This window comes from Ictidomys tridecemlineatus, chromosome 5, assembly GCF_052094955.1.
Source record: "Ictidomys tridecemlineatus isolate mIctTri1 chromosome 5, mIctTri1.hap1, whole genome shotgun sequence".
In the NCBI taxonomy this organism is placed as follows: domain Eukaryota; kingdom Metazoa; phylum Chordata; class Mammalia; order Rodentia; family Sciuridae; genus Ictidomys; species Ictidomys tridecemlineatus.
In genome coordinates, this window is record NC_135481.1 from 41,028,180 (window position 1) to 41,055,008 (window position 26,829).

At 37.9% G+C, this 26,829-nt stretch overlaps 1 protein-coding gene across 1 annotated transcript in view; it reads right to left on the reverse strand.

Annotated features, from left to right (window-relative positions):
• LOC144377770 (uncharacterized) overlaps positions 1-26,829 on the reverse strand; it is a 176,210-nt gene that overhangs the window by 112,239 nt on the left and 37,142 nt on the right. Inside the window, exons 2-4 of the mRNA XM_078049854.1 lie at positions 19,856-19,987; positions 19,217-19,292; positions 16,158-16,315 (exon numbers count right to left, since the gene is read on the reverse strand). Coding sequence (XP_077905980.1) covers positions 16,158-16,315; positions 19,217-19,292; positions 19,856-19,983 — 362 coding nt within the window. The 5' untranslated portion in view covers positions 19,984-19,987. The remainder of the gene's footprint in view (positions 1-16,157; positions 16,316-19,216; positions 19,293-19,855; positions 19,988-26,829) is intronic.

Sequence of the window (26,829 nt, forward strand, 5' to 3'; positions counted from 1 at the left end):
TTGCATGATTCAAATGAAAAAAATTATTAGTTTCAATGATTTTTTTTTCACCCAGTTCAGTGCAGTTCATTTATCCAAAGGTGGTGTATTTGACATTGTGAAGGATAAGTTCAATTCATTTTAAACTTCAACACTAAAGGAAAAAATCCCTTGTTTTTGAGGTGATAACATGCATGGAAATTTTATTAAGGCAAATGATGGCAAACTATGTCCTTAATAAAAATAAAAAGTCTAAGGGGGAAGAAATACACTTGAAATTATTTGTGATAAACACATACTTCAGTTGGGTCAAAACAAGTTACAATAGTAAATATATGAATGCTTGTATATTCTCACAGACCAACAAACTTGAAATATTTTCTTGACAAAATAAATGATGAATAAAAATTATTTTAGCAAAGTTATATTTAATTAATGATTCTTGGGAACAATCAGATTCTTAGCAAGAATTAGATTTTATAAGTATTTGAAACTTTTCTAAGTGAACCTCAGTGCCCTGCAATGATATTAAATTTTTTGTAGCTGATACTTTTAACTTTTTATTCCATTTTGGTGAAACTTGTTTGGAAAATCCTTAGTAAAAATATCCAATGAGGAGAGCCAAAAACTTTATTTTAAGGTTTATTGAAAATAAAACTTGCCAACAAGGATTCATCATTCCTCCAAAGAAAGAGGAGAATCTTAACAAATTCTATCTTGAGAACTCAAAACAATGTACAATTTCTACAGTTGAAAAAGTAGTGACTTTTGTAATATCTCAACTCATTAAAAGCTATTTGGATGGATTTCCTGTTTTTTAATGAATAAGTTTATGTCCAAAACTAGAATTTAAAAATGTTTACAAATTTTCAGATCTAAATTTGCCTAAACACTGAAAAATATCTTAATTAGACATTTGATGATTTTTTATGTAAAAAATATTCATAGAAGGCACTTTGAATAAAGTATTTGGATTAAAATATTAATGTATCTCAATGTGAAATTATCAAATTAGACTACCTTGCATTTACCAGAATTTTCTCTGAGCTTACATGGTACCTCAATACCTATAGAAATCAATTTTTTAAAAATTAAACATCATATTCCTCAGAGAAGAATGTATTTCCGATATCAATTTTAACCAGAGGGTGAGGTCAGGAGGTTTGACTACAAAAGTGCAGAACAGGTGATTTAGCACGATCATAACACTGCTCTTTTCTTCTATAGGTAATTACACAAATCCATGCATGTGCTAAAACTTAGTTGTACAACAACAAAAATTTACTCTATATAAATTTTTTAAATAAATTAATTATAACTGAAAAGATTTGCAGCAATAATTGCAAACTATTATCATCTTATAATTTATGTACTGGCTATATATATTCCTGTTATATCATTTTCTATTCTGTATTTGAAATAAATCCTGAGTAAAAACTTAAAAATTGAATATTAATATTAGCATATCCTTAATCCTGGGAACGTTGTACTGACACTCATCTGTTTCCCATGGCTGATGGCATTGGTGCCATATGAATTGTAGAAAAAGTCACCTGAGTTGTGACCTTTAACCTTCAGTGTACTGATATCTAATTGTATTAAATTGATGCCTTACTATAGTAATGACAAAAAAAAAATCATTCCACAGTCACAATTTTTACTCACACTAAGTTATTTTATTCACTAGAAAATTAAAATGCATTGGGCATTTGTAATTGAGATACTTTAATAGAATAATACTCTTGTTTACTGAGTTATTTAATAAATTGAGATTTGATTTAATGTTAAGTGATACATTAACTACCATAGATGAATGAGAAGTAAGGTGAATATAACTTTGATGCATTAAAACCCAGTAAAGAGCCAATGACTTCAAACATACTACTAAGTCTGCTGGCAGTTAAAACAGAAAAAAGTAGTGGGAAAATTGAGTCATCACATAGCACATAGTAATAAAGTGCACACATGCCAAACTCAATGAGTCTGAATTTAATTTGACATTAAAGTTGATTATGTTAGTATATATGACTTACAGTCATAAAAAGTTTATTCCTAGTTTTATATTTGTATAATACATATTTAAGTAACAGTATCCCCAAAACAGTTTATTTTAATATTTGGGATTCAGGGGAATTCTTTTTTCTCTTGATATTTTAGATCTACTACCCTGAAGTAGTTTATTCTGCAGAGGAATCACTTTCACAAGAGAAGAAAAGAAAATGCTTCATGCCTTGGAAATACAAGTTTTCTTTGTTCAGAATGCTAAAAGGCCAAGCATACTTTTGGCCTGAGGCAGGCAGGCCAGCCACTCTGAACTGCCTGCTGATAGAAGGCTGATTTGTCAGGAGCCCCTTTCTGGTCACAGAGCATCCTGGGGCACACCCTGCCTCAGCAGATGGGCTGGCTCTGCTTCCTCACCCCACGGCCCTGGCCCTACAGGCCTCACAGGCACAACACATTGCTTTTGTGCCTAAGGTCTATTTCCCCTAAACTCTACCCAGTTCCCAGAACAGTCACTTACCAATTTCCTGGCTGGCACATTGGTACCCAACTACACATTTTACTCTGTATGACTTTGTTAACCTCTTCTAAAGCCAGCCTACTTCCCAAAACCCACCCATGAGATCTGTAGATACTTTGATATCACACCACCTCATACCACCTCTCAGGTTGACTCACATTTCTTCCCTCAACAAACACCTGATATGTTGTGGCTGCAGTACTAGCAGCATAGCTGAGCCCCTCAGTTTCTCCAGTTTCCTCCCTTCGTCTCTGACAGTGGTTTACAAATTCTGCTCAGTGTTCCTTCAAATTTTCTGATTTGAGATCTCAGCTTCCCCACATTTTGGCCTGAATTGTTGTTGTCACCATGCCTGGCCATGCCTTTTCTCCTAGTATCATGGCTCTAGAGGAAGCAAGAAGACCTTCTCACTAACAAGATTATACTCCTCAAGACCAAAAACTAATGGTCTTACACACAATCCCCTTAAATGACCAAAGTATATCAACTATTATTTTCTACAGTGTTCTTCCCTTTTCTCATTGCAAATGAAAGGAAAAAAAAAACCTTATGATAATTTCCTTGTGTACTACTCTGTTTGCACTTTTTTCCTATGTATACTTCCCTTTGTATGTGTCTGTGTCTCCCAAAGTTCAAGTGTTGGAAATTTAATCCCCAAAGCAGCAGTGTTGAAAGTGGTAACTTCAATAGACCTTTAGGTCATGAGGTCTCTGTCTTCATGAATGGGTGAATGCCATCACTGCAGGAGTGGGTTCCTGCTTAAAAAAAAAAAAAAAAAAGTTTTGCCCTCTTCCCTTTCTTACTCAACTTCTGCCATGAGATGATGGTGCAACATGAAGGCCTCACCAGATATGGTGCCTCCATCTTGAACTTCCTATTCTCCAGAACTATAAGAAACAAATGTGTTTATTCTCAGGTATTCTGATAGAGCAGCACAAAGTGAACTAAGAACCTAGTGAAGGAACATTGGTATTAAATAACTGAAATAATTTCATATCCAAAACATCCTCATACCAAACCCAAATATGAGTCCTCAACGGAATCCAAGCAGGTTTACTCATCACCTCAATGTGATCACTCAATTAATCACTCCCAGAGGGTTAAGAATGTTTTATACAAGAATCTCTGTCCCACAAACAACCAGCATTTCCAATAAGTCTGGTGGTGTCCTTTTGAGAGTCTCTGTAGCTGGTTGTCACTCAATGCATCTTGCATGAACACAGTATCACTTGAGAAATATATACTTAGGCACAAAGAAAATAATCTGAGCTATAACTAAACTATTTAAATAGTATTTGTCTTACCTTCAAATAAAATTATTCTTTAATTCTTCCACCTTTCTATCGACCCTTCCCAACCTCAAAAATGACTCAAATTTAAACAGAACATGCAAGAATACAAATTCTCTACTGAAAATTAATTAATCAATCAAATTAGCCTCCTATAAAAAGTAATGAGTATGGCAGTAGAGGGAAATATCTGCAAAGCACCTTACTACTTCCCTTCTGAGATACAATGTACCTCAATGTTTCTCACTTCTATTTTGTAGAAGCTGAAAATCAACTTTTTTTTTCATTTTCATTGGTGCAAATTAATTATTCAGAATGGTGAGTTTCATTGTGCATATTTATGTGTGTAGAAAAACATGTGATCACTTTCACTCCCAAGTACTTTTCCTGCCCTCCTCAACTCTCCTGGTCTCCCTTCTATTTTCATGGAGGCCCTTTTTTGGTCGTTGTTGTTTTCTCCTCTGACTTCCATATGAAAGAAAACATATACTTTTCAACTAGATAGAACTGGAAATCAACTTTTTAAATGTACCAAACATGAATAATATTGCGTCTAGTAATTTTTGCACTCTTAAAAAAATACAGGGAGTATGCATTTTACAACAAAAATTTTGAACACCTTATAAAATGGCACATGGCAGGTTTTACTTGAAATTTCTGGATAGGGTTCTAAGTTACCAAACTTTACTTTTCCAACTTGAGAAGAAAGTCATCTTCTCCCATCAGTACCTTTTCATTTCATATTCTGCCCCAAAAGGGAAAAAAAAATGCATGTGTGTACAGACTAAGGACAAGAAATCTATTACTCCAACAACTGGGTTCATGAGTCTCTCTAGCTGCCTTTCAAGCTCTCTGTCATCAGTTGGCTGTGTTCTCGTATATTTTGGCCCATTCTCCTGGCTTTGGCTCAGCTCATGCTAACACATATGGAGGAGACTGGATTCAATATCAGGGCAGACTATTTATGAGGGCTTATAATGTTACACCACCCATGTTCAATTAGACCTAAGAAGAAACTATGGATATCCTCTGCTTCAGTGTGAAAATTCCCATCCTCCCCACACTTCACTTTTTCCAGATTACCTTTTCCAAGGCGTGAGTGCTCACAGTCTGAAGCCAGGCAACAGGAAGCCATTTTTTCACAGCCTGAAACATTCCTTTGATTTCAGCTCTACTCTGAGCAAGATTTTTGCCCCATGGCTCTTTCTACTTCATGTCAGAGTTTTCACACAAAACTATGAAAAGTTGAAAAGCCCTGACCACACACCAGTCGCCCCACAATGAGAAGGCATAACTGTGAGTGTCAGCATGCACATTTTAAAATTTGACCTCGAACTGGAAAAAAAATAAAGCCGTATAAAGAGGAAATGCCATAGCAGAGACCTACCGGGAATGAGTTATATCTGGAATAAATGACTTCGCTTTCCATCCCCTACTCTGTTATTTTAGGTTTCTCCTAATTTCCATTTTACAGAATGGGTCTGTTGACACATTACCCATCTGTCTGTCAACAGGAGTCCCAACAGACTGATATAGCAGCTTGATGGGCCAGGTCGATTGACAAGCATCAGACCAATAATCTAGAAACACAGAAAGAGATTTGAGGTTAAAAAAGAAAAAGACATGGGCCAGAGGAAAGGATGAAGTGAATCTAGAGGAAAGGAATACAGCTGAACAGAGGCTGAAGTTAGTTGAGAAGTTTCTGAGATGTGAAAAGTTGAGAAGTCCAGTCATCCCAACAGCATTTGCCCCAAGAGCAATATCTAGAGCAATGGAGCAAGAGATGTGGAATATTTTTAGAAGTTCTGGGGTAGCTTCTGGAAAGTACTAATACACTGGTATTGCAATTGTTTCAGATATTTGATCTGAGAGGAATCTAGCAAAATCTGAGTGCTCAACAGGTTTGTGCCCAATGGTCTGGTGAAGAGATAGGCAAGTATTGCAAAAACCACACTCACATTTAGGGATTAGGGATTAAACCACATTGAGCTAATTATAGTGAAGTTATGCTGATAACTATAATTTGACTATATTTTTATAATTTTTCCAAATGTCATTGTCACTCATTTAGTAATTATTCACTGAACTTCTACTGTAGTATTCACAATATCATAGCGGAAAGAGAAAAAGGGGAAAGATTTGCTCAATGAGATTATAAACTCCATGATAGCAGTCTTTGTATTGCACAATTCCATATTTTCAGAGCTCAGAACAGTGTCTGACACACAGTGTTCAATGAATATTTGCAGAAAGAGTTAATGAACAAATTCATAACCTAGTAATAGTCTATCATCTTTGTTACCACTAGGGGACTACAGTCAATTGGCTGTGCTCACTATAATGCTACCAGAGTGAACAATATTACAGTTGGCACATGGCAAGGTAGAAGCCAAAATTTTCCAATGTACAAGAGAAAGAAATTTCTATTCCCGCCTATAGTGGTTGTTATGAAAGTGACTAAGCCCAAAGAAAAGAAGCTGCCTTTGGATCTTTCCTTCTCTCAGCATATACACACAGAAACATGGAAAAGCACTTCTTGATACTTAAGCATATGAGCTGGTGGAAGTCAAGAGGGAAGGATTCCCCATCCTAAAAAAAGGAGCAAGGCCTTGAATGTTATCAGAATCCCAGCAAAAAATGGATGACCCATTCAAATTGGATGACTGAAGAGAGTTTCACAAAAGGCCTATTTTTGAAAGAAAAAACAAAGTTAAGGGAAACCAACAAAGATTGGTTTTAGGAGACTTTAACTTAAAGATTGAAAGCACAGGACAGGGAATGGTTATTGAGAACTAAAAGAATTGTAGCTGGAATACAGGCCGGCCCAACAGGCACTAAGGCTCCAGAAGGAGGAAATCATCGACTGCCAAACTGTGGCCCAGGCAGAAGGGAACCAGAGAAGCATAGCTATCTTTCTCTCCTCCAGGATCCTGATCTACCATTACCATTGCAACTAACAGTCATTGAGTGTGGAAGCCTGGTTAAAGCAGTTGACAGAGTTCAGTCTCTCAGTGCAGAGCTGGGTAGAGAAGAAATCTAAAAGGGCAAAGAATATACATCTAACACTGTCACCACTTTGCCCCTAGCTTCTATATTTTCCCTTTGGTTGAAAAACATGTATCTCCAGTATAGAAAAATCACAGTTCTAATGTTTCATTAAGAAATGCTGTCACTCACACACAAGGCACACAAGATTACACCAACATCAAAGTTCCCTACATAATAAAACATAGAAAGAAGAGATGGGGAGGGAAGCAAAATAAGTATCCCTCCTACAGACCCTTCTTTTGAACCTGGTCCCAGGACTAAGTTTGTGACTATATCTTCCTCCTTCTACTACCATTGTCTGTTCCCTTTACCCTGTACAAGCACATTGGCTGGATGAAGTCTTTTCCTGGTAGTGTTACTCAAAATTTCTACACAAAATCTGAATTGATGATTCATTTATATTTATTGAGATGCTGAAGTTTTTTAAAGATCAAGATGGTAGAAAAAATATCATCTCACTCCAATGAATTCTCTAGGATCCAGATTTAGTCTTTGTTTTCCCATGGGAAGCAAAAACAAGCAAGTTTAATCACCCAGGCCAATATAGTACCCATCATCTTTGCCTGTTAAGAAACCAGTCATTCTCCATTTCACCTCCAACCATGACTTTCACCTCTAACAGGCATTTAGAAGAAAACAATTCTTGAAGTGAATTGTTTGATATGAAAGTAAGAACTTCCTCCATCTCTCATGGGGATTTCTCGTATTCATGCATTATAGATATTATGGACATGGTACTATAATTTTACCTTAGGTTTGAGGCATATATCCTAACCTCACAGTTCACTGTATTCCTATAATTATAACTGAGCCTGCAGTAGTTTATTCCATAATTATATGATGATAGGGCAGTGAAACTAGTGGATATGAACCCACTGCCATACATTGTTTACCATTTAATAAGTTACATGGGATGACGTGGGGAAAATAAGGGATGTGGTAAGTCTAGGAATGGTGGTACTGGTAGAAGACATGGGGCAAGAAAGAAAATCCCTGCTTAGAATATATAGCCATTCCTTTAAGGAAAAATGCCTTCTGCCTCCATGATGGAAGGGATTCATAATATGACAGAAGACTGGTCTCCCTGAAGAATGATGCTATATCAAAACTCAGCATTAGTCTCTGCTATCAATGGGCTGGATATGGAGCAGTGGAGGTAGCCAGATCAGTCCTGAAATGCAGATAACATTGAAAAGTCTCCATCCCTGCTGCCATAGCAATTCTGTGTAGAAGCCCATTGAACAAGCATCAGACTGGCTGAGAAAATCCTTACTGACAGTCACAAGTAATTTCATCTCATCTGCTTCAATTTCAAAAAATTTTCCACAATGAAATGCTCTCTGGTGGGCATTTATATGGCAAAATATGTGTCATTAGGAGAAATCCATCCTCATATATCTTCCCTTGTCACAGTCTTCATAAAATAGTCTTTTAAAGTCTTTGACCATCAGGTTGAGTTTTTAGCTCAGCCTGTGTAGATGTAGGCACAAACCTACAGGCACAGATCTTCTGGCCTAAGTAAGCCAATGAATATACTATTTACAATGCTTCTAATCTGAATAAATTCCCTTCACCCGGGTCATCTTTCAGGGTTACCCTAACTGTGACTGTAATGCCTAGGCTATCCACTTCTACCTGTACCTGCATATTATAAGATCTATACAGAAATCAGGTGAAAGCTTCTTCTTCCCCAGTCACATGATTGTAAGCAACTGCACATAAGGTATAGATGTGAGTTCAGATAGAGGAAGTAATGTACCAGGAGTGGGTGTTGAAAGAATGAGCAGTTTGCTCTTATCTAACCCAATATTTAATATACTATTTCCACTTGACAGATTGCTGTTGTACATTCCCACCTTTAGAGTCTGAAAACATCCAATTCTTTATGGGCAATTCTGTTTACATGATCACTTGATTTTTTTCATAGTCAATGTAATGGATTTTTTTTGAAATGGTAGCCCTCCAAAGAGATATGTGCCCCAGAATCTGTGAATGTGATCTTATTTAGAAAAAAAAATCATTTTTTCAGCCAGATGTGGTGGCCCATGCCTGTAATCCCAGTGGCTCAGGAGACTTTGCAAGTTAAAAGCCAGACCTCAGCAATTAAGCAAGGCCCTAAGCAACTTAGTGAGACCCTGTCTCAAAATAAAAAATAAAACAGCCTGGAGATGTGACTCAGTGGTGAAGTGCCCTTGAGTCCAATCCCTGGTGCAAAACCAAAATCATTTTTTCAGATAAGCACTAAGGATTTTGAGATGAGATCATCTTGGTTTATTGGAGATGTGCCCCAAGTCCTCCAACAAATGTACATATAAGAGACAGAAGAGAGAAGATACTGAGGAGACATTGAGAAGAAGGCCATATGAAGACAGAGAAGAAACTGGAGCTACACTATCATGAACCCAAAATGCCAGAAGAACAAGATGGAAGAGACAAGGAAGGAGCCTTCAGAGGGAGTATGGTCACCAATCTTATTTTAGATTTTTAGACTCCATAATAGTAAGAGAACACATTTATATTGTTTTAACCATGTATGATCATTTGTTACTGTAGCTACAGAAAACTAACGTGTTTACACATTTAGTTTCTACTAGGGCCCAGCAGCAAGGCAGAAATTGTTTAAGGAAGAATAGTTATTTCTGCACATTGTACTTGCAGATCATGTCTGTACTCCAAAACACTAGAGGTCTACAGTAGGATTCTCCCACTGGAATTTGCCAAAGATGTGCAGGGGAACACTGGTGACCCCAGGTGTGGCTAAAAGGAGAAAGAATTTTTTTCCTTAATCAATGAAGTATCTCCAGTATTTGGAAATTCACAATTCAATCTTTTCAGGGTCTGCCCCACTAACCCCATTCTATATCACAGGGACCTACTATTCTTTTTCCATTTAAGTATTCATCTCACCATATGATACTAAGTAGAGTTGCACATTTATGGAGGCAGAAACTTGTCTCTCAGAATGATTAATTTCTTAAGTGTCAGTGTTGGAATAATCCTGGCTATATTTGAATCCTCAGCATATGCACCTTCTATTTTACCAGATTGCAAGCCCTTATAAATCTATATAATCAGGGAAAGGTGGAAGGATAGTATATGTGTTTAGGCTCAGATGATATTCAATCATATTTGCCCTGTAGCTATAGGAGATGAGAAATTCCTTACAAGCTACCCTGGGCTAGATATATTTTCCCTGCAACTACAGAAAGTAAAAGAGTCTCCAAATGTTTCCAAAAAGAATTGGTTTTCCTCACATACCCTGAGTTGAGCATTCAAGGCTTAGAATGTGTCCTTTTCTCTGCTTATGCTCTTTAGGAGTTCATAATAAAGCAGCCCATGGCATGATCTATGTAATCTAAGTCACCTGACAAAACAAATAAAGCCACAGTCACATGATCTCCAATGTCTTGCCCATCAAATGCACTCCATCCCTTGCAACAGCTGTTGATAATTTGAGTAACTGTTATTCCATCACATACCATGTTCTCCCTTTCACCCTGGCAAGGAATTTATCTGTGCCCTAATCAAATATGTGAGCAATGTAATCATAGAATCCCATTTTGAGGATCTCTTTCTGGAAAGAAAACTGGCTTCATTTACCCAATCAGTCAGGTTCCCAGCATCAAACCCATTGCATGCTCAAAATAGATAATTAAAGAGAATTAAATGAAAAAGTATTTAAAAGAATGTGGGCGAGATTGTGTTAAACCAACAAGAGATGGTGATCCACCTTGGCTAGTAAGAATAGCACACTATAACCCCCCACCCCAGGCTTGAAGGTACAAGGGGAGGAGGTATTCACTGGAACTTAGGGAGGGCTGACTATGAGGAAAGGCCATCTAGCAGGAGCTGTGGCTTTGGGTATAGGAATTCAGCCACTGCAAAATAGCTCTGACAGGAAAAGAGCCAAGAGACAAATGCCCTGACGTTTCTTTCCTTAAACATCCAAATTTCTTGCTGATGCTCTCATTGAACTAATTCTATCAACAGCCAAAGGAAAAGGGGGCCAGCCAGCGGATGGAGCCCAAGGAGGTCAACCCCATATGGCATGGAGCAGGATGGAGAAGGCTGGACAGTGAATCTAGAGGGAAATGGAATTTCCAGCAAGGTATTAATGCTGATTAGCATTGGGAGCCAAAAGAACATCTATGTAACAACAGTCCTCTGGTATGACATAGCTATTGATTGGAGTATGAATGAGGTCTGGTGAAATCAGAGCTTCCAATCCTTTAGCTCCTGAGCTCTTCCTTTGCGATTACCAAAGCAAGAGAAGGCAAGCCCTGGGCCACCTCCCAAGGCTGAGTAAGTGTCTCTGTGTACACCATTAAATAGACTTCCAGAGGCTTGGAAGCTGCATGTGCTTAGGATTCAAACATACTGGGATCTGACTCTTAGATTTGACATTTACAACCTGTGTGACACTGGGCAAGTTATTTGATCACTTTGAACATCAGTTGCTGTCTGTATAATTTGGAATAATAACCCCCCTAACTAAAATGTTGCAAAGAGTAAATGAAATAATGGAAAGTTCTTAATAGGGTTTTTCACACATGATAAATACTCTTTAAATGTACCTTTTCCATTATTGACCTTTTTCTTGTGATGCTGTAGCTACCATGTGAGGCATATTTGTAACACATTTTATGAGAAAGTGCATTCCAAGTTCCAAATGATCAGCTTATAAGACAGAAACCTCTTGAACACAACTTGTTTTTGAGAAGGTCTGGCTCCTAAGGACTAGTTGATGATGATATTTTCAATAATAACAGAATCACTATAATTGGCACAAAATGAATTTACTCTGCAAAAAAATATGTGTCAATAAAAGAGAAGCCACATAACAAAAAGAAGTGACCTCAACTCTATGTATATAAGGTAAGAAAAATGTTCTGGAAAATATACAAAAAAAATTCTTAACCATGGCTAACTTCAAAAACCAAGCACTTTTAACAGGAAAAGCATACTCCTTATTTCTCTGTGTATTTAAATATTGCTTAAATATTTCATAGCAAACATACACATTTGTTCTACCTAACTTTTAAAAACATTTAAATTTCTTTCATGATTCAAGAGCAAGGTAAAATGCCAATGTTACAAAGTAAGCAATCAGATAAGTAAATAATGACTAAAACAAATAAGATGATACAGGGCTTATTTATTTACCAAAGAGGGAAAGGATGTTAATGATTTAGCATATTGTATGGAAACTTAGGCTGCTAGTCCTTCTATCATACTATACATCCCAGGAAGCTATATCTATTTTTTATTTATCCTTCATACCTAGTCTAATATGTAGTATTCTCAGTGAGTATGATATAAAAATGATTTGAAATTTTTTATTTAACACATTATCTTCAAATTAGAAAAATGCTTATTTGTGAACAAAAATCCAAACAATGTTGAAGTGTATGAAGCAGAAAGTGAAAGCCCACCCCAAGGCCCCCTCCACCCTCACTTCCCTAATTAACCACGATTAAAGTGTGGCATATCCTCACCTAGTGTCTTTTTCTGTGAAGATATGAGTGTACATATACAGGTACACAGCTGTTTTAAAGAAATAGAACTTATTCTAAACTGTCTATCAGTTTGCAAAGGAGCTATATGTGTAATAATGGCAACTTAATTGGATGTCAATAGCATTTAAAGAACATATCTGTTGGGCTCAGTTGAAGACAGAATCTCTTTGCCATATACTCATCATAATTGAGCAGAAGACATGAGCTTGGAATTTTTCCAGTTCTCGGTAGACAACCCATTCCCGTGTGCGGCACATAAGACTTTAATGATGGTTGCCAAAGAAGCTAAAAATCTGAGACTGTGCAGAGGCAAAGGATCCACTGGATATTTGAACCAAAACTGAAAGGAGCCAGCCATCTCATCCTCCAAGGCAAAAAAAAAACAAAAAAAAAAAAAAACAGGGTGCTAAAGTGGTGCAGAAGCCCCAAACAGAGAGCCATATATCTGTGTCCATGTTTGGGAGTACAGTCTTATTGCATGAAAATGGTTTTGTCTCTGGATGCTCACATCATTTACTAATAATCTAAAAGCACATGTTAAAACTACAAGGCGCCTGGAAATAAAACCAAGAAGGCCTCTGGGAGCTACAGCTAGGGCTCCCAAATGTCAGTACATGTCAGCTTTTCTTGCAGGTGCCCAGATGTGAAAACACCAAAATCCAAAAGGTTTTAAACTACTGAGTTAATGCTGCAGCTTTGGTTGCAAACACTGGCCATGTTTCCATAGCCAAATAAAGGCAAGGAAAAGTAGATGTAATTGGCTTGAATTGCAATAGGCATGAATGGTCTCTATTAATTTATTCAAATTTAGAAAATGATTACATAATTCAACTGGGTTGAGACAATATCAAGTTATATAGCCCATTCCTTCATCCTTTAAATATCAATAATTTTGTTCATGCTCAATAAATAAAAAAAGGAGAAAGGAGCCAGTCACACAATTTTCCCACCTACAAGAGAAATGGCAAATATTCTGCTCACATGACTCTTCTTGCCATCTTCCATAAGGCAGTCATCATTAGGAACTTTAAGCTGTTGAGTCAGGATTCAGTCTACCTGTCCTCAGTCCAGAGCTCCAGGCAGCTGATGTTAGAGTTGACATTATACATTAAACTAGCTGGGTATATCTGGACTCTGTGGTTTCTAAGATTCCTTCTAGATCCAGCCTGGTAATCTTGAAGAATGAACAACCACAAAACCAAAGGCCAAATATTTTCTCTAATAATGCGGATGCTAATTCACAGTAAGATGGAGGGCACTATGGAAGAATAGCATTACCTTAGATTAGGTAGAGGGAAGTGATGGGAGGGTAGGAGAGGGGATGTGGGGATAGGAAAGAGAGTAGAATGAAACAGACATTATTACTGTATGTGTATATGTGACTACATGACCAATATGATTCTGCAACATGTACACTCAGAAAAATGACAAATTATATCCCATCTATGTATAATGTTTCAAAGTACATAAATGCATTCTACTGTCATGTATAACTAATTAAAACAAATTTAAAAAAACTTTAAACAAGAATAAACCACCAAGAAGAAGAAAAAATAATATCCTAGAAATAAAAAATGTCTGTATCAATGTCGAATCACAAAACCTGGGTGTCAGGAAAAAGGACCTACAGTGCCTCCTACCCTCTAATCTTTTTTTTTTAATTTGTTCATTTCAGGTATACATGACAGTAAAGTGTATTTTGACATATTATACATAATGGAGTATAACTTATTCTAATTAAGATCTCATTCTTGTGGATGTACATGATATGGAGCTTCATTGATCATGTATTCATATATGAACATAAGAAAGTTATATCCCATTCATTTTACCGTCTTTCCTATTCCCATCCTCCCTCTCTTCCTGCCATTACCTTTCTCTAATCTAGTGAACTTCTATTGTTCCCCAGCCCCTTGTTGTGTGTTAGCATCTGCATTTCAGAGAGAACATTTGACCTTTGGTTTGTGGGGGACTGGCTTATTTCACTTGGCATGTTGTCTTCAGATCCATCCATTTACCAGCCAAAGTCATAAAGTCATTCATTTTCATGGCTGAATGATATTCCATCGTGTCTACACGCCACATTTTCTTTATTCATTCTTCTGTCAAAGGGTGCCTGGGTTGGTTCCATAGCTTAGCTATTGTGAATTGAGCTACATTGATATGGCTGCATCACTGTAATATGCTGATTTTAAGACCTTTGGGTATATAACAAAGAGTGGGATAACTGAGTCAAATGGTGGTTCCATTCCAAGTCTTTTAAGGAATTTCCATATTGCTTTCCAGAGTGGGTTCCACCAATTTGCAGCTCTACCAGCAGTGTATAAAAAGTACAGCAGGGGGCATCACAATACCAGACCTTAAACTATACTACTGAGCTGTAGTAACAAAAAGAGCATGATATTGGCACCAAAACAGACATGAAGACCAATGGAACAGAATAGAAGACACAGATAATCACATTTAAATAGTTATCTTATACTAGACAATTGTACCATAAACATACATTGGAGAAAAGACAATCTCTTCAACAAATGGTGTGGGGAAAACTGGAAGTCCCTATGTAGCAGAATTAAATCTAACCTGTATCTCTTGCCCTGCACAAAACTCAAAATATCAAGAATACAGGTAATAATAAGTGTTGGGGAGGATGGGGGGAAAAGATACTCTCACATACTACCCTGTGGTCTTGATGTGCCTGTTCTACCCACCTTCCTAGATATGGGAACCTTGGAAGGTTCTCTCTCTTTGGACCTTGGAAGATCTCTCTCTTTCATCTTCTGCCTTAAATCACCAAACATGAATTCTCAGGCTTATAAATTCTTTCCTTCCATTCTTTTTTTACAAGTGATCTTTAGAGTGTTCAAATCTGCTTACAACCAAAAAAACAGAGAGTTTCCTAAGCTTTGGGTTTTGAGGCTGTGAAGAATCCACAGAATGGGTGAGGTAGACACTTCAATAGCATCAGCATCCCAAGGAAATTAAGGGTATCAGAAATACCTTTAATTACAGGAATGACTCGTAAGAGAAGCAAGAGAATATTTCTCTACATGCATTCCTTGAATTTGAGAATATAGTTCCTTGGTCAATGAAGTATGGATGCTTGCTTGGCAAAGTATATTGAACACTGTGAAGCAGAGTTCTTTACTAAGGGATTATGCAAACACTTTTAACATTAATGTATATCATGAGGCACTAAGAGAGAGGTTAGATTGTTACTTACTTTATCAAATCTATTTAGCTCCAGAGCCCTTTTATCAAGGCCCATTTGGGGGGAAACTATTGTTACATAAAACACATGCTAGAAGACAAAGTCCTAGAATTCTAAAGGCAATTTCTCAATTTATAAATGAAAATTAGTCTCTTCTGGACAGTTTATATACAGAACTGGGTCAAGAATCCAGGAAGTTCAAAGATAGGCTTTGATCTTACTTTAATGCTATTAAGTTCTTAACTTAGTACCTATAGATTAATCAAGAGGTTAATTTGAACATGTTAATGAAAGACATTCCCTTTTCCTCTGAAGGTCCTGCTCTACAATGTTTAGTGATAATTAATGTTATCAATTGACGCTAGAGCTGAAAATACGTTGGAGGGCACCAGCTCTGACTTCCTCATTTTGTAGGTAAAGAAACTATTCTTCAGAGAGGCTATAAATCATAGTCAAAAGCACATAACAGAGTTAGCCCAAAGTCATCTGACACCCAGTTTTAAGTATGGAAATTGTTTTAGTCAACTTTTTCATTAATGTGACCAGAAGACCTGATAAGAACAATTAGAGGAGAAAATTTTAATTTGGCTCACAGTTTCAGAGATCTTGATCCATAAATAGCTGACTCCATTGCTCTGGGTCCAAGATGAGGCAGGACAATGTGGTTGAAAGGTTGTGGAGGAGGAAAGCAGCTCAGGATGTGGCAATCCAGAAGTGGAGTGTTCTGGTTCACCAGGGACAAAATATAAACCTGAAAGAAACACCCCCAGTGACCTATCTTCTCAGTCACACTCTATCTGCCTATAGTTACCACCCACGTAGTCCATATTAGTGGATTAATGTACTGATTAGGTTAAGGCTCTCATACTCCAATCATTTCACCTTTAAAATTTCTTGCATTGTCTTACATATTATCTTTAGGGGAACAACTTATATCTAAACCTCAACAGAAGCCAACATATTACAGCTATTAACTGCTAGACTATACAAGATGGAAAAGCTGATTATTGAAGTCAAGCTAAACCCTTTCCAACTGAAAGTGTATAAAAAGTATATATAGTAAGTTTCATATACATACATATATACATATATATGTGTGTGTGTACCTAAAATATATATATTTACAGATAAAACATGTAAAATAAAAATTCTATGGAAGTGAAAGAAAAATAAAACTCAGTCCAGCTACTTGAGAGAAACCCTGAATTCTCTGAGCAATCAGTCAGTGATCCTTCATCGGGGCTGCATGGAAGAATTCCCTAGAGACCTTTCCAAAAACACCCATGCTTGGAACTCACCCCAAGAGATTCCTATTCTAAGGGCCTTGGATGGGCTCAGAACAGGCGATTTTTAACAGCACACAGGTGATTTCCTGTGCAGCCAAGGCTGAGAACTGCCCAGGCGCATCCAAGGTAGATTCTCCTCACTCCTACATCATCCAGCCACTGGGTCCAAGGGCAAAACGTCCAGCCGAGAGGTTTTCCAGACGTTCCTTCACGGCTGACACTCGCTCGCAGCCTCGCCCTGAGTGTGGAGCCAGAGCCAACAAGGCAGCTTCCTTCTGGGCTTCTAGCTGCCCTGTGAGGCGGTGTTGGCTTCTGCCTCCCTCTTAGCACTTGCTGTTACTCCAAAACACTGGAGGAGCTGAAGTGAACTCCTTCTATTTGTTTATGTGGCAACAAGCTCAGAGTCTCTGCCGAAAAAATGTCCTTGGCCTTTGACAAGGCCGCCTTGAAGATGCCTCTCTGTTTCAGAAAGGCCACATAGTGGCCCGGAAGCCAGAAGCCAATGTGCTGAATAAGCCCATATTAGAAAAGAGAGGTGGGGTCATGCCAACACAAGGGTGTTTTTTGCATTTCTTGTAGCATTTAGCTTTAGAGGAATGTACAACTTTTAAGACAGCAGCTTGGACTTGACTATGGAGAATACGTCAAATGGAGACAGATTTGTGTGATTGATATTTTCAATTTGGGGGGAATTCTTGACATGGATGATGAAGCTCTGGAGTGTGGAAAGGGATCAAAGGTTTGTGACATTCATTGTTAAAGAAAAGCTCTCATTATTGGGAGGTTAATGTATTATGCACTTTTAAAAGTCTTGGAAGAGAGATTAAGATTGAGGCCTTAGAAATGTATCCAGAAGGCAAGAGAAAGGAAAGCATGGCTCACTTTGACATGTAAAAAGAAGAGAAACATAAAATAATCTTCCTGAGAGTAGCTCAAGCTCAAATTTTGAAGGCTCATTAACCTTATAATAAAAAGAAACAGAGGGTCTGACTATTGAGAAAACTAGATGCTAACAAAGGGTGGTGACTATGGTGTGAAAGAAGACTCAAGTGCTACCATGGGAACAAGTGGAAAGTGTAAAATTACTTGTGTGACACTTGCTCTGTGCAGGGAGCCACAGGAAACAAAGCTCCCTGCTATCACACAATCTGCCATATAGATGAGCAGAAAAGGGAAAGGTGCACGGTTAAAATGCAAGAACGTATGTGAATCCAAAATTCCAAATTGAAATACAGAAGATATTTCAGGAGTGATTGAAATGTGGGCTCCCAGACTAGGTAAGTGTGAGAGAGCTCATACATGAAAAAGGTTATTTTCCTTAACCAGAGAAGACTCTGCAGAGATGGGGGACAGGAAGTCTCTAGGAGGGCATAAGATTCAGGAGGTAGGGAGCCATGAGGGAAGCACATCTTGCACCCATCTGGAGTACCCTCCCATCTTCACCTACACAGCTTTAGGATAGATACCTGGGGAACATGGAGAAAAGTCTCTGCCTTGGCACTTTCCTGCTCTAAAGAGGCTGAGTGATGTCTTGGATGCTACTTTTGACTTTTTAATTGGACACCACCTATTGGAACATCCAGACTAAACCAAATTCTTCAGAGAAAGGCCCAGTTTCTTGCTGGGTTTCACAAATTAGGGGAGAAAGGGGAAAGTGGGAAAAATTCACATTTATGGAGGACCTACCTCTGTGAGCCTGCCCTGTGCTTCAGATCTACAACCATCTGATCCTCAAAATAAAAACACCACGACAAATTATATGGATGTTATTGTTGTTTCCAATTTATAGAAAAGAAAATAGAGAACTAGAGAAGTCAAAATATTTTGCCTAAGATCACACAGCAAACAAGTAGAAATGCAAGGAAATGATGGTGGTGATAAGTGAGATCAAAGGCAAAAAGTCAAAGAGACCTGGATAGTCTCTTAAAGTTTTGTGGCAGCCTATTGCCCTCCAGCTTTTCCCTAGGGGGAATCTTTCTTTGCCTGATCCCACAATTTTAGTCATATCATAGAATTTCACAACTAAAGTGTCCTTAGAAAAGTGTCCAAACCCCTTCTTGGACTTGTAAAGACACAGAATATTATAGTTTGAATCTGAAATGTCCCCCCAAAAAACCATATGTTGACAGCTTGGTCTCTAATGTAGCCATGTTCAGAGGTGGAGCCTTTAGGTTATTGTTTCATGAGGGTTCTGATCTCATTGATGGATTAATCTATTTGTGAATTTATAACTTAATGGGTTATGGGGAGGTAGGGCCTAATTGGAGGAAGTAAGCATTGGGGGTGTGTCTATCACAAATATATTTTGTCCCTACCCACTTCCCACCACCTCCTCCACCTCCCGTTCTGTTCTCTTTTTCTCTCACCTTTCTGGCTGCTGTGAGGTGAGCAGCTTTCTCTACCACACCTTCCTTGTCCTGATGTTCTGTTTCACCATGGTCCCTGAAAAAAATGGAACCAAGTAATGGTAGACTAAAACCTCTGAAACCAAAGTTATTTTGAGCCAAAATAAATCATTTCTTCTTTAAGTTGATTTTCTCAGGTTATTTTGTCACAGTGATGGAAAACTAATAAACACATAGAAGCTCAGATATCATAACATGTGCCAGAGAACACAGTTAGCAAGGGGCAGAGCTCAGAATTCAGATTTCTATGCTCCAAATCCTCATGTCACCTCCTTGAAAAGACTAGGTAAATAGATGGAGCAAGACACACTGGCTCTGGGCACTTGCAGGAGTTCAGCTTCCTGTCAGTTGTCTGTACTGCCTCCCTTCAGAGACATAGCAATGTCTGCCAATCCAAAATCCTAGTGAATTCCTAATATTTTGGCTTTGGAGAAGGTGTGGTACAGAGCAGCAGAGCATGCCACTTCCTGTGTAACTTCTCTTCTTTACTCTGAGCCAACTGTTGAAAGGATTCATTGAAAAACAGAGTGAACTACAGAGACTCACAGCTCTTACCCTCAAACCTGCCTTAGAGCAGAAAAATGCCAAAGAATTTCTTACCTGTTCCTCAGGCATTCAAAAGCTGTGTGTAGGTGAAAGATGGGCAGGTATTCCAGCCCGGTGCAAACTATGCCCTTCTCCCTTCTGAAGAAGAGCAAAATAGATGCACACCTGACTGTTGTAGGCATTTGTCTAAAGATTGCAAACAAAAGGTTGTCAAGAAACAAGACTCACATTATAAATAGGTACAGCATCTGTGTTTATTATCCATCTGGCAATGGATAATTTGGGTGTTTTCTTGAGCTCCAACTTCAAACATGAACTCAAAGAATGGGGCCATAGACCAGTGTCAGGGTCACAGCAGAGACTCTGTCTTTGCCACTCACTGGTGTCTCTGGTCATGAAATAGAGATTTAGACAAATCGCCCTTCACCATGGGACAAAGGGAACCCAATTTATGTTGCTTTTGAGGGAAAATTACTGATGTTTCGTGAAGCCAAATAGACCGGGAATAGGACATGGGCTAATTCTCCTCAGCTCAAAAGCCAGTTGTCACCAAATCTTACTCCCAAGAACTTAGCCAGAAATGCTGCCACAGTTGGCAGAAACCACACTAAAGGACCATCAATCCCCTTCTAAGTGCGCACACACACACACACACACACACACACACAGAAACACTATACACCCACACATACTTACACATCATGAGGAAATATTGAGCATACTACATTAGAATAACTAAAGCCTTTTTTGATGCTATCATCTAAAACTATCTAAAATCCTTACAATTCCTGTTAAATGAGAATGACCATGTAGACAGTTTTTATTTGAAGCTAACTCTCAATCTTTAAAACTGGCTCTGATGCATTTTTTTTTCCTTTTTTTCTTGAGGGATTATTTTGTCAACTTCTGTACAGTGTGTAAGCTCCTACCAGCTGAATGAAGATGTTTGAATCAAGCTGCTAGCCACATGCACCAGCATTAAGTCCAGAAACAGAATACTAAATTCAAGCCAAGAACTGTTCTTCCTCTTTTTAAAATTTAAAAGTGACACCAGGTTGGCCAAAAACTAAACATATGCCAGTCAAAGATCCTGGCCCCAGCTCTGTTTCAACTCAGGGTGTACCTACACCACATAGCAAGTATCCAGTAAGTTGTACAATATAGAAAAAGTCCAGATCAGGGCTGAAAAACTGAACTTAGCTGATGTGTGATGAACTTCTGTCCAGTCAATAACTTTTGTGACACAACATCCACAAACTCCGCAGTATTTTCAATGGGAAGGGATGTGTACCGCAGTGGTACTGACCCACACTCACCCTTCCAATGAATACAGATGTACACTTTGTTGAAAGTGACTAAAATTTATGAGAATAGATTACCTTGAGCTGGGCACACCCCACTACCACATCCTCAATCCCTTCATGGAATGCCCTTTCCTCTCCTTCACTTGTCCAAGTGCCATTTATTTTTAAACTGATATTGGAGTCTTCATTTTAAAATATTTTCAACTTATGCTGTCCTTGTTCATCATTCTCTTCCTGGACTCTTGAAGGATTTTCTTGACTTTTTATCTGTTGATTTCAAGGCAATTAGATTCAGATTCTTCCCTGAATGATTAACTGATGGAGGTCAGGGGCCAACATACGACTTTGGCATCCCCCACAGATTCCAAAGCAACACTGAACTTCACTAATCTCGGAGTCTGAGATACAACAACAACAACAACAATAACAACAACAAAGATTTCACCATTCAACTTACACCTTGAAAATAAAGGCTTGAGACTTCATATCCCATTCAGGTTACACATGTCCCCCATGCCTATTTTTAAAATAAAAGGGTGAGACACGTGTCCTCTTCTCACACCACCATCACCACCATGTTCTCAAGTGTGTGCCCTCATTATTTTCTCTCCTATTCTTTAAAGATGCCTGATGCTTTCACAAAGAAAGAAAAGTAGTCTCACTATGCCAAAGCTATCGAAAGATACAGAAGTAAACTCCCAGAGAATTCATCACTTATTACTTAAAATAATGCATAACTATAATACAAATCAGGGAAATCATACATAAACATACAGTCACAGGCACATAGACAAAAGAAATATGACTTTTAAAAAACAGCTTTCAAATTTTTGAGGAAAACTGTTGAAACTATAATATTTCTTTGGACAGAAATATCTAGAAATGACCATTGGGTCAGCAGGCCCCAAACACAAACATAGCAAGTCAGCAAAGCTATTCAGAGAATATTAATTATCAGTGGTGGAGTGCTCACCTAGCATGTGTGAGGCACTGGGTTTTATCCTCAGCACATATAAGAATAAATAGAAAATAAAGGTATTGTATCCATATACAACTAAAAATTTTTTTAGAAAATATTAATTATCAATTGACCTATTGTCTTTTCCTATTCTGTGACAGTAATGTGTTCATCAAAGCGTATCTGGTCTGCACTTTAAAAATCTGGGGGATCCTCCCTGTAGCACATGGACGAGGTTCTTAAAAGGGACCACCAGATCTACCCTTGGCAAAAAGGTTTCCCTTTAGACATGATTTATAGTAACTCCTCTGCTCACACCGAAAATCATTCAAAGGGTAGGTTCTTGATTCTCACTAAGGATTTGGTGAGTACCAAAGAAGTTAAAGGATAAAAGATTCCTTAATGACCATCTCCTTAAAAATACAAGGGACATAATAAATTTTTTTCCAAAGGCCCTTGTAAAAGTTCTGCTTACATTAACTCTAAGAATTAGAGAGATTAAGTGGGTTTAAATACTGTCCTCATCATTGGGGCTCAAGACTGCCTTATTCTTTCTCAAATCTCTTTCACTACTGAAGAATCAGACAGAAAATTCTATGAATCCACATTCTTTTCCTTTGGGATACCAGAAGTGGTCGTAATAGGCAATGGCAATGCTGGGACATCTAATGACTAAAACCTACTGCATTATAATTCTCCTAGAACAGGCCTCCTTTCCTGACCCTGAAGGAAATATCAAACATATGGGCATATAAATCCAAGTTATTGACCTGGCACCAGACTACATTTGCCTTGTACATACACTAATTCTATACCAAACAAGTCACTAACTGAAAACTCATTAAGACATCTCTAGATGTCTCTGTTCTCCACAGGTGGCAGAGAACATTTTAAATTGACAGCCCTCCTGCCCAACCCAACACCACCCACTGTAACTGTGCACAATGAATATCTTTGTAAAACTGTGACCCAGAGAGCAACTAGAAATACCTTTTGGGAAGGCCAGCTGGGTCTGCCTTACCCCCTTGGTTGCCAGCTCTTCATCAGCCTTCACTCCCATCCTCAGAGCTAGCACACTGCTTACACATTGTGAATGCTCAGAAAATGCAAATGATGAAGGGATGATTCCATTTTACTAATTTTTATCCACTCTACAACCCCAAAATCAATTAATTTTAACCTCAATATGTGAAAGATATATTTTGGGCGTTCATTAAAAAAATATGAGATTGGACATTGTTAAATATGGTGCCACGTCAATAACAAAATTACAAAGCCTGTGAAAAGTTTAGTCTCTAGAGTTTGCCTAGCTCAGTCCCATCATGTGTGTACAAATATGAGTCAACCTTTATAATAACAATGCTTATTTTAGATTCTTGAAAGAAACTAAAATGATTTGGCATTTTTGAGTAACCAACTTGATTATTCTGGCTTCCTTTGGCCTTTGACAATATCCTTACATATCATTTCAAAGTCTGTGTATCACATATGGGAATTTTGTTTCTAAATGGGTGCCATAGATATGAGGGATAGGAGAGTAAAAGAATGGATGGCAGCTTTCTCTAAAAGGATTATTATAAAATCGAGATCATGGCATTAAGATAATGCTAACAGCTCATCAGTGGAAAAGTCATGAGGACATCTCTGGATGTCTTTGTTTTCCATGGTCATGCAAGTAGGAAGCTAGAATAAAAATAAAATTAAATTAAAAAACAGTCATTAAAGGACAAAGAACCACAACTCCAGTGTTTTAGAAGTTCAGCATGTGCTAAGCTTCCTGAGATAATAGCAGGAATGAAACAGAATCACAGGCTTAAAATTAAGGTAGAATTATCTGGGAATTAGAAAGAGGGTAAGATTAAGATACAAAATCCTAAAACAGAGAGATTGTTATGTTTATTTTCTGGCAAAAGTTTAAATGCAATAATAACATTTGAACATTCTATTACAATACTACAATGTTCTACTAGCAAGAAATATAACAATGCCAACTTCTCTTTCTTGCTTAGAAAATTTCTAAAGAATAAGAAAAATAAATGGATGCTTATTGCATGGCTACTATGTGCCAGGCTCTGGATCAGTATCATTATTATTTCATTTAGGTTAAATTAAGTTAGCATAATTGTGCTTAATCTTTAAATGTAATTGAAATTTCTTCAAGTGTGGTATTTTAGTCTAATTTTTTCCTGTAGAAATCTAACATACTTATTCCTCTCCAAAAACAGTGAGCAAATATTCTAGAGGAAAAACAAAAACATTATTACTAACACTTAATTGATAATTATGCTCCGGTCACTGACTTGAGTGTTTAAAAGACATTTACTTACATGACCTCTCAAAGGCCTTTCAAGGTAGGTGATATTGTTCCCACTCTATAGACTAAGAAACAGAATCAGGGATTAAGAAAACAGCCAAAGGTCAGAATTCATTAGCAGATGAGGGATTCAAACAATTCTATTTGATTCCTACCCACACTCTACCCGCTACATCACTCTCCCTTTCAAAAAAAAATAAATAATAATAATCGTGCCATGAATGATGAAAATGAACAGATAAATATAATGTTCAAAAAGTTGAAGATGTAATCCCTTCACAATACAACAGAAGCAGGGACGGCAGCCACAGGATAAATACAGCTAACTCCTGTAACATCCCTTGCTATTTCGACCCGTAAGTGAAAGTTTTGATCCCCAGTAAGGCTCTGTTGGGATGTGATGGGACCTTTAAGAGGTGGAGCCTAGTGAGAGATCTTTAGTTCATTAGGGGTGTGCCTTTCAGAGGAATGCAGGATCCCTGTCCCTTCCCTTTTCTCTCTTTCATTTTCTGACCATGAGATGAGCAATTTGGCCCACCATGTGCTCCCATCGTGATGTGTTGTCTTACCCAAAGTGACAGAGCCAATGGATCATGAACAGAAACCTCTAAAACTGAGTCCAATTAATCTGTTCTCTCTATAATCTAATTATCTCAAGTATTTGTTTTAGTAACAGAAAACAAATACACCCTTAAACAATTTAAATGTTTGCCCATATCTTTCACCTATGGTTCTAATAGTTCATAGTTAACATACATAACAACATAACACTCATCAATCATTTAGTAATCTCTTTCTAAATGGTTATGGTAGCTGGAAATTACTCAAGATTTAGCAAGAGTCATAAAGAAATGAACTCTGGTCTGTGAAACCTCATTCCCTTCCTACAACACAAGAGATAGAGACCAAAAGAGTTTAAAGGAAGATTGATGAGATGGACTGATAAGGGCAAGGAAGGTCCAAAACTAAGGGGAGGAATTAGCTGAGCATCCAAATAATAATTAAGGGAGACTGGTATGTTCTTTCCTTTAGGGTCAGGCTAATACAGAACTATTGCTTTTAGGCATCCAACATTATATATTATGTTCATTATACTTAATTGCTAATTGATATACTGGTATAAACTTTAGCATGACATTAAACAGCTGAGAAAGCTTAAACAAAAATTAGATGGTGGACTAGAGATGTAGCTCAGTGGTAGATCACTTGCCTAGCATGTGCAAAGCCTGGGGTTCAATCCCCAGCACTAAAAAAAAAAAAAAAAAAAAAAAAAAAAAAAAAAAATGCCAAGTTCCAAGACCAAAGCACTCTGCTAGATCTATTAACACACCAGCCATTTGTTCTCCAAGTTCTAGTCACTTGGAGCCAGGGCTCACAAAGGGCAAGGTGTGGTCACTATTCCTTCTGAGCAGACACAGAGACTGAGCCCTTGGAAACTCTTGACATCTGTGAGTGTCTGCGTGAAAGGGTACGTCCTGGAGTGTGCCTGCTCTTGCAGCTACCTTCCAAGGTGCCCAGAACTCCTCTTAATGGACTCCACATGCTACCACAGCTATTTATAGCAGCATCCCTGTGTGTTTTGTTAAAGCCTCTAGATCATATTTCTTCTCTTTGCAAGTCTATTTCCTACAACTGCTCTGTAAATTTTGCCTCCCTTTCCTCCTCCTCCACATTCTTGGAAATCCACAACTATACAAACAAATGTACAGGACTATAAAAATATTTTAAGCCATTATTTGCCTGTCTGTTTTTTCTTATGCTTCCATTAGTGGATTTCTATAGTATAGTCTTCCGGGGGAACCTAGATCTGACAGGACAGTCTGACAGAAGGTGAATTCAACTGAAGGGGCAGGAAAGGAGAGGAGGAATCCAAACAGAGCAGCAAGGTGTTCAGCTATGTCCAGCTCCCATGCCAGTGGAAACTAAGCCACCAAAGGGCAGCAGGACAGCAAAAAGCCTTTAGACAAAATAAAAGGACACACCAAACGGTACAAACGACAAAACAGGCTATGCAACTAATTAAGAAACTAAAAAGGACTTACCTGCAGAAAAAAAGAAATGAAAGAGTTCAGTCTCTTAGGTAGCAGGAGATAAAGAAGCCAAATCTAATACCTAATCCTAGTGGCCCGTCTCCCTTGTAAAATCCAGAGGACTGTTTTGATCCCCTATTTTATAAATGCAAGTACTTTAGTAGCTGGGTACACAACATTTTCTAGAAGGAGAGAATCCCACCCCATCCCAATGTTTACATGTTAAGTGTAATATGTTTGTAAAAATGTGAAATCTGTGCTGGCTGTTTATCTTTTTACACAGAAAAAGCCAGAAAATAGTGGGTTAAACTGGGTGTGGTGGTGCATGCCTATAATCTCAGCAGCTCAGGAGGCTGAGACAGGAGGATTGCAAGTTCAAAGCCAGCCTCGGCAACTTGTCTCTAAATAAAATATTTTAAAAG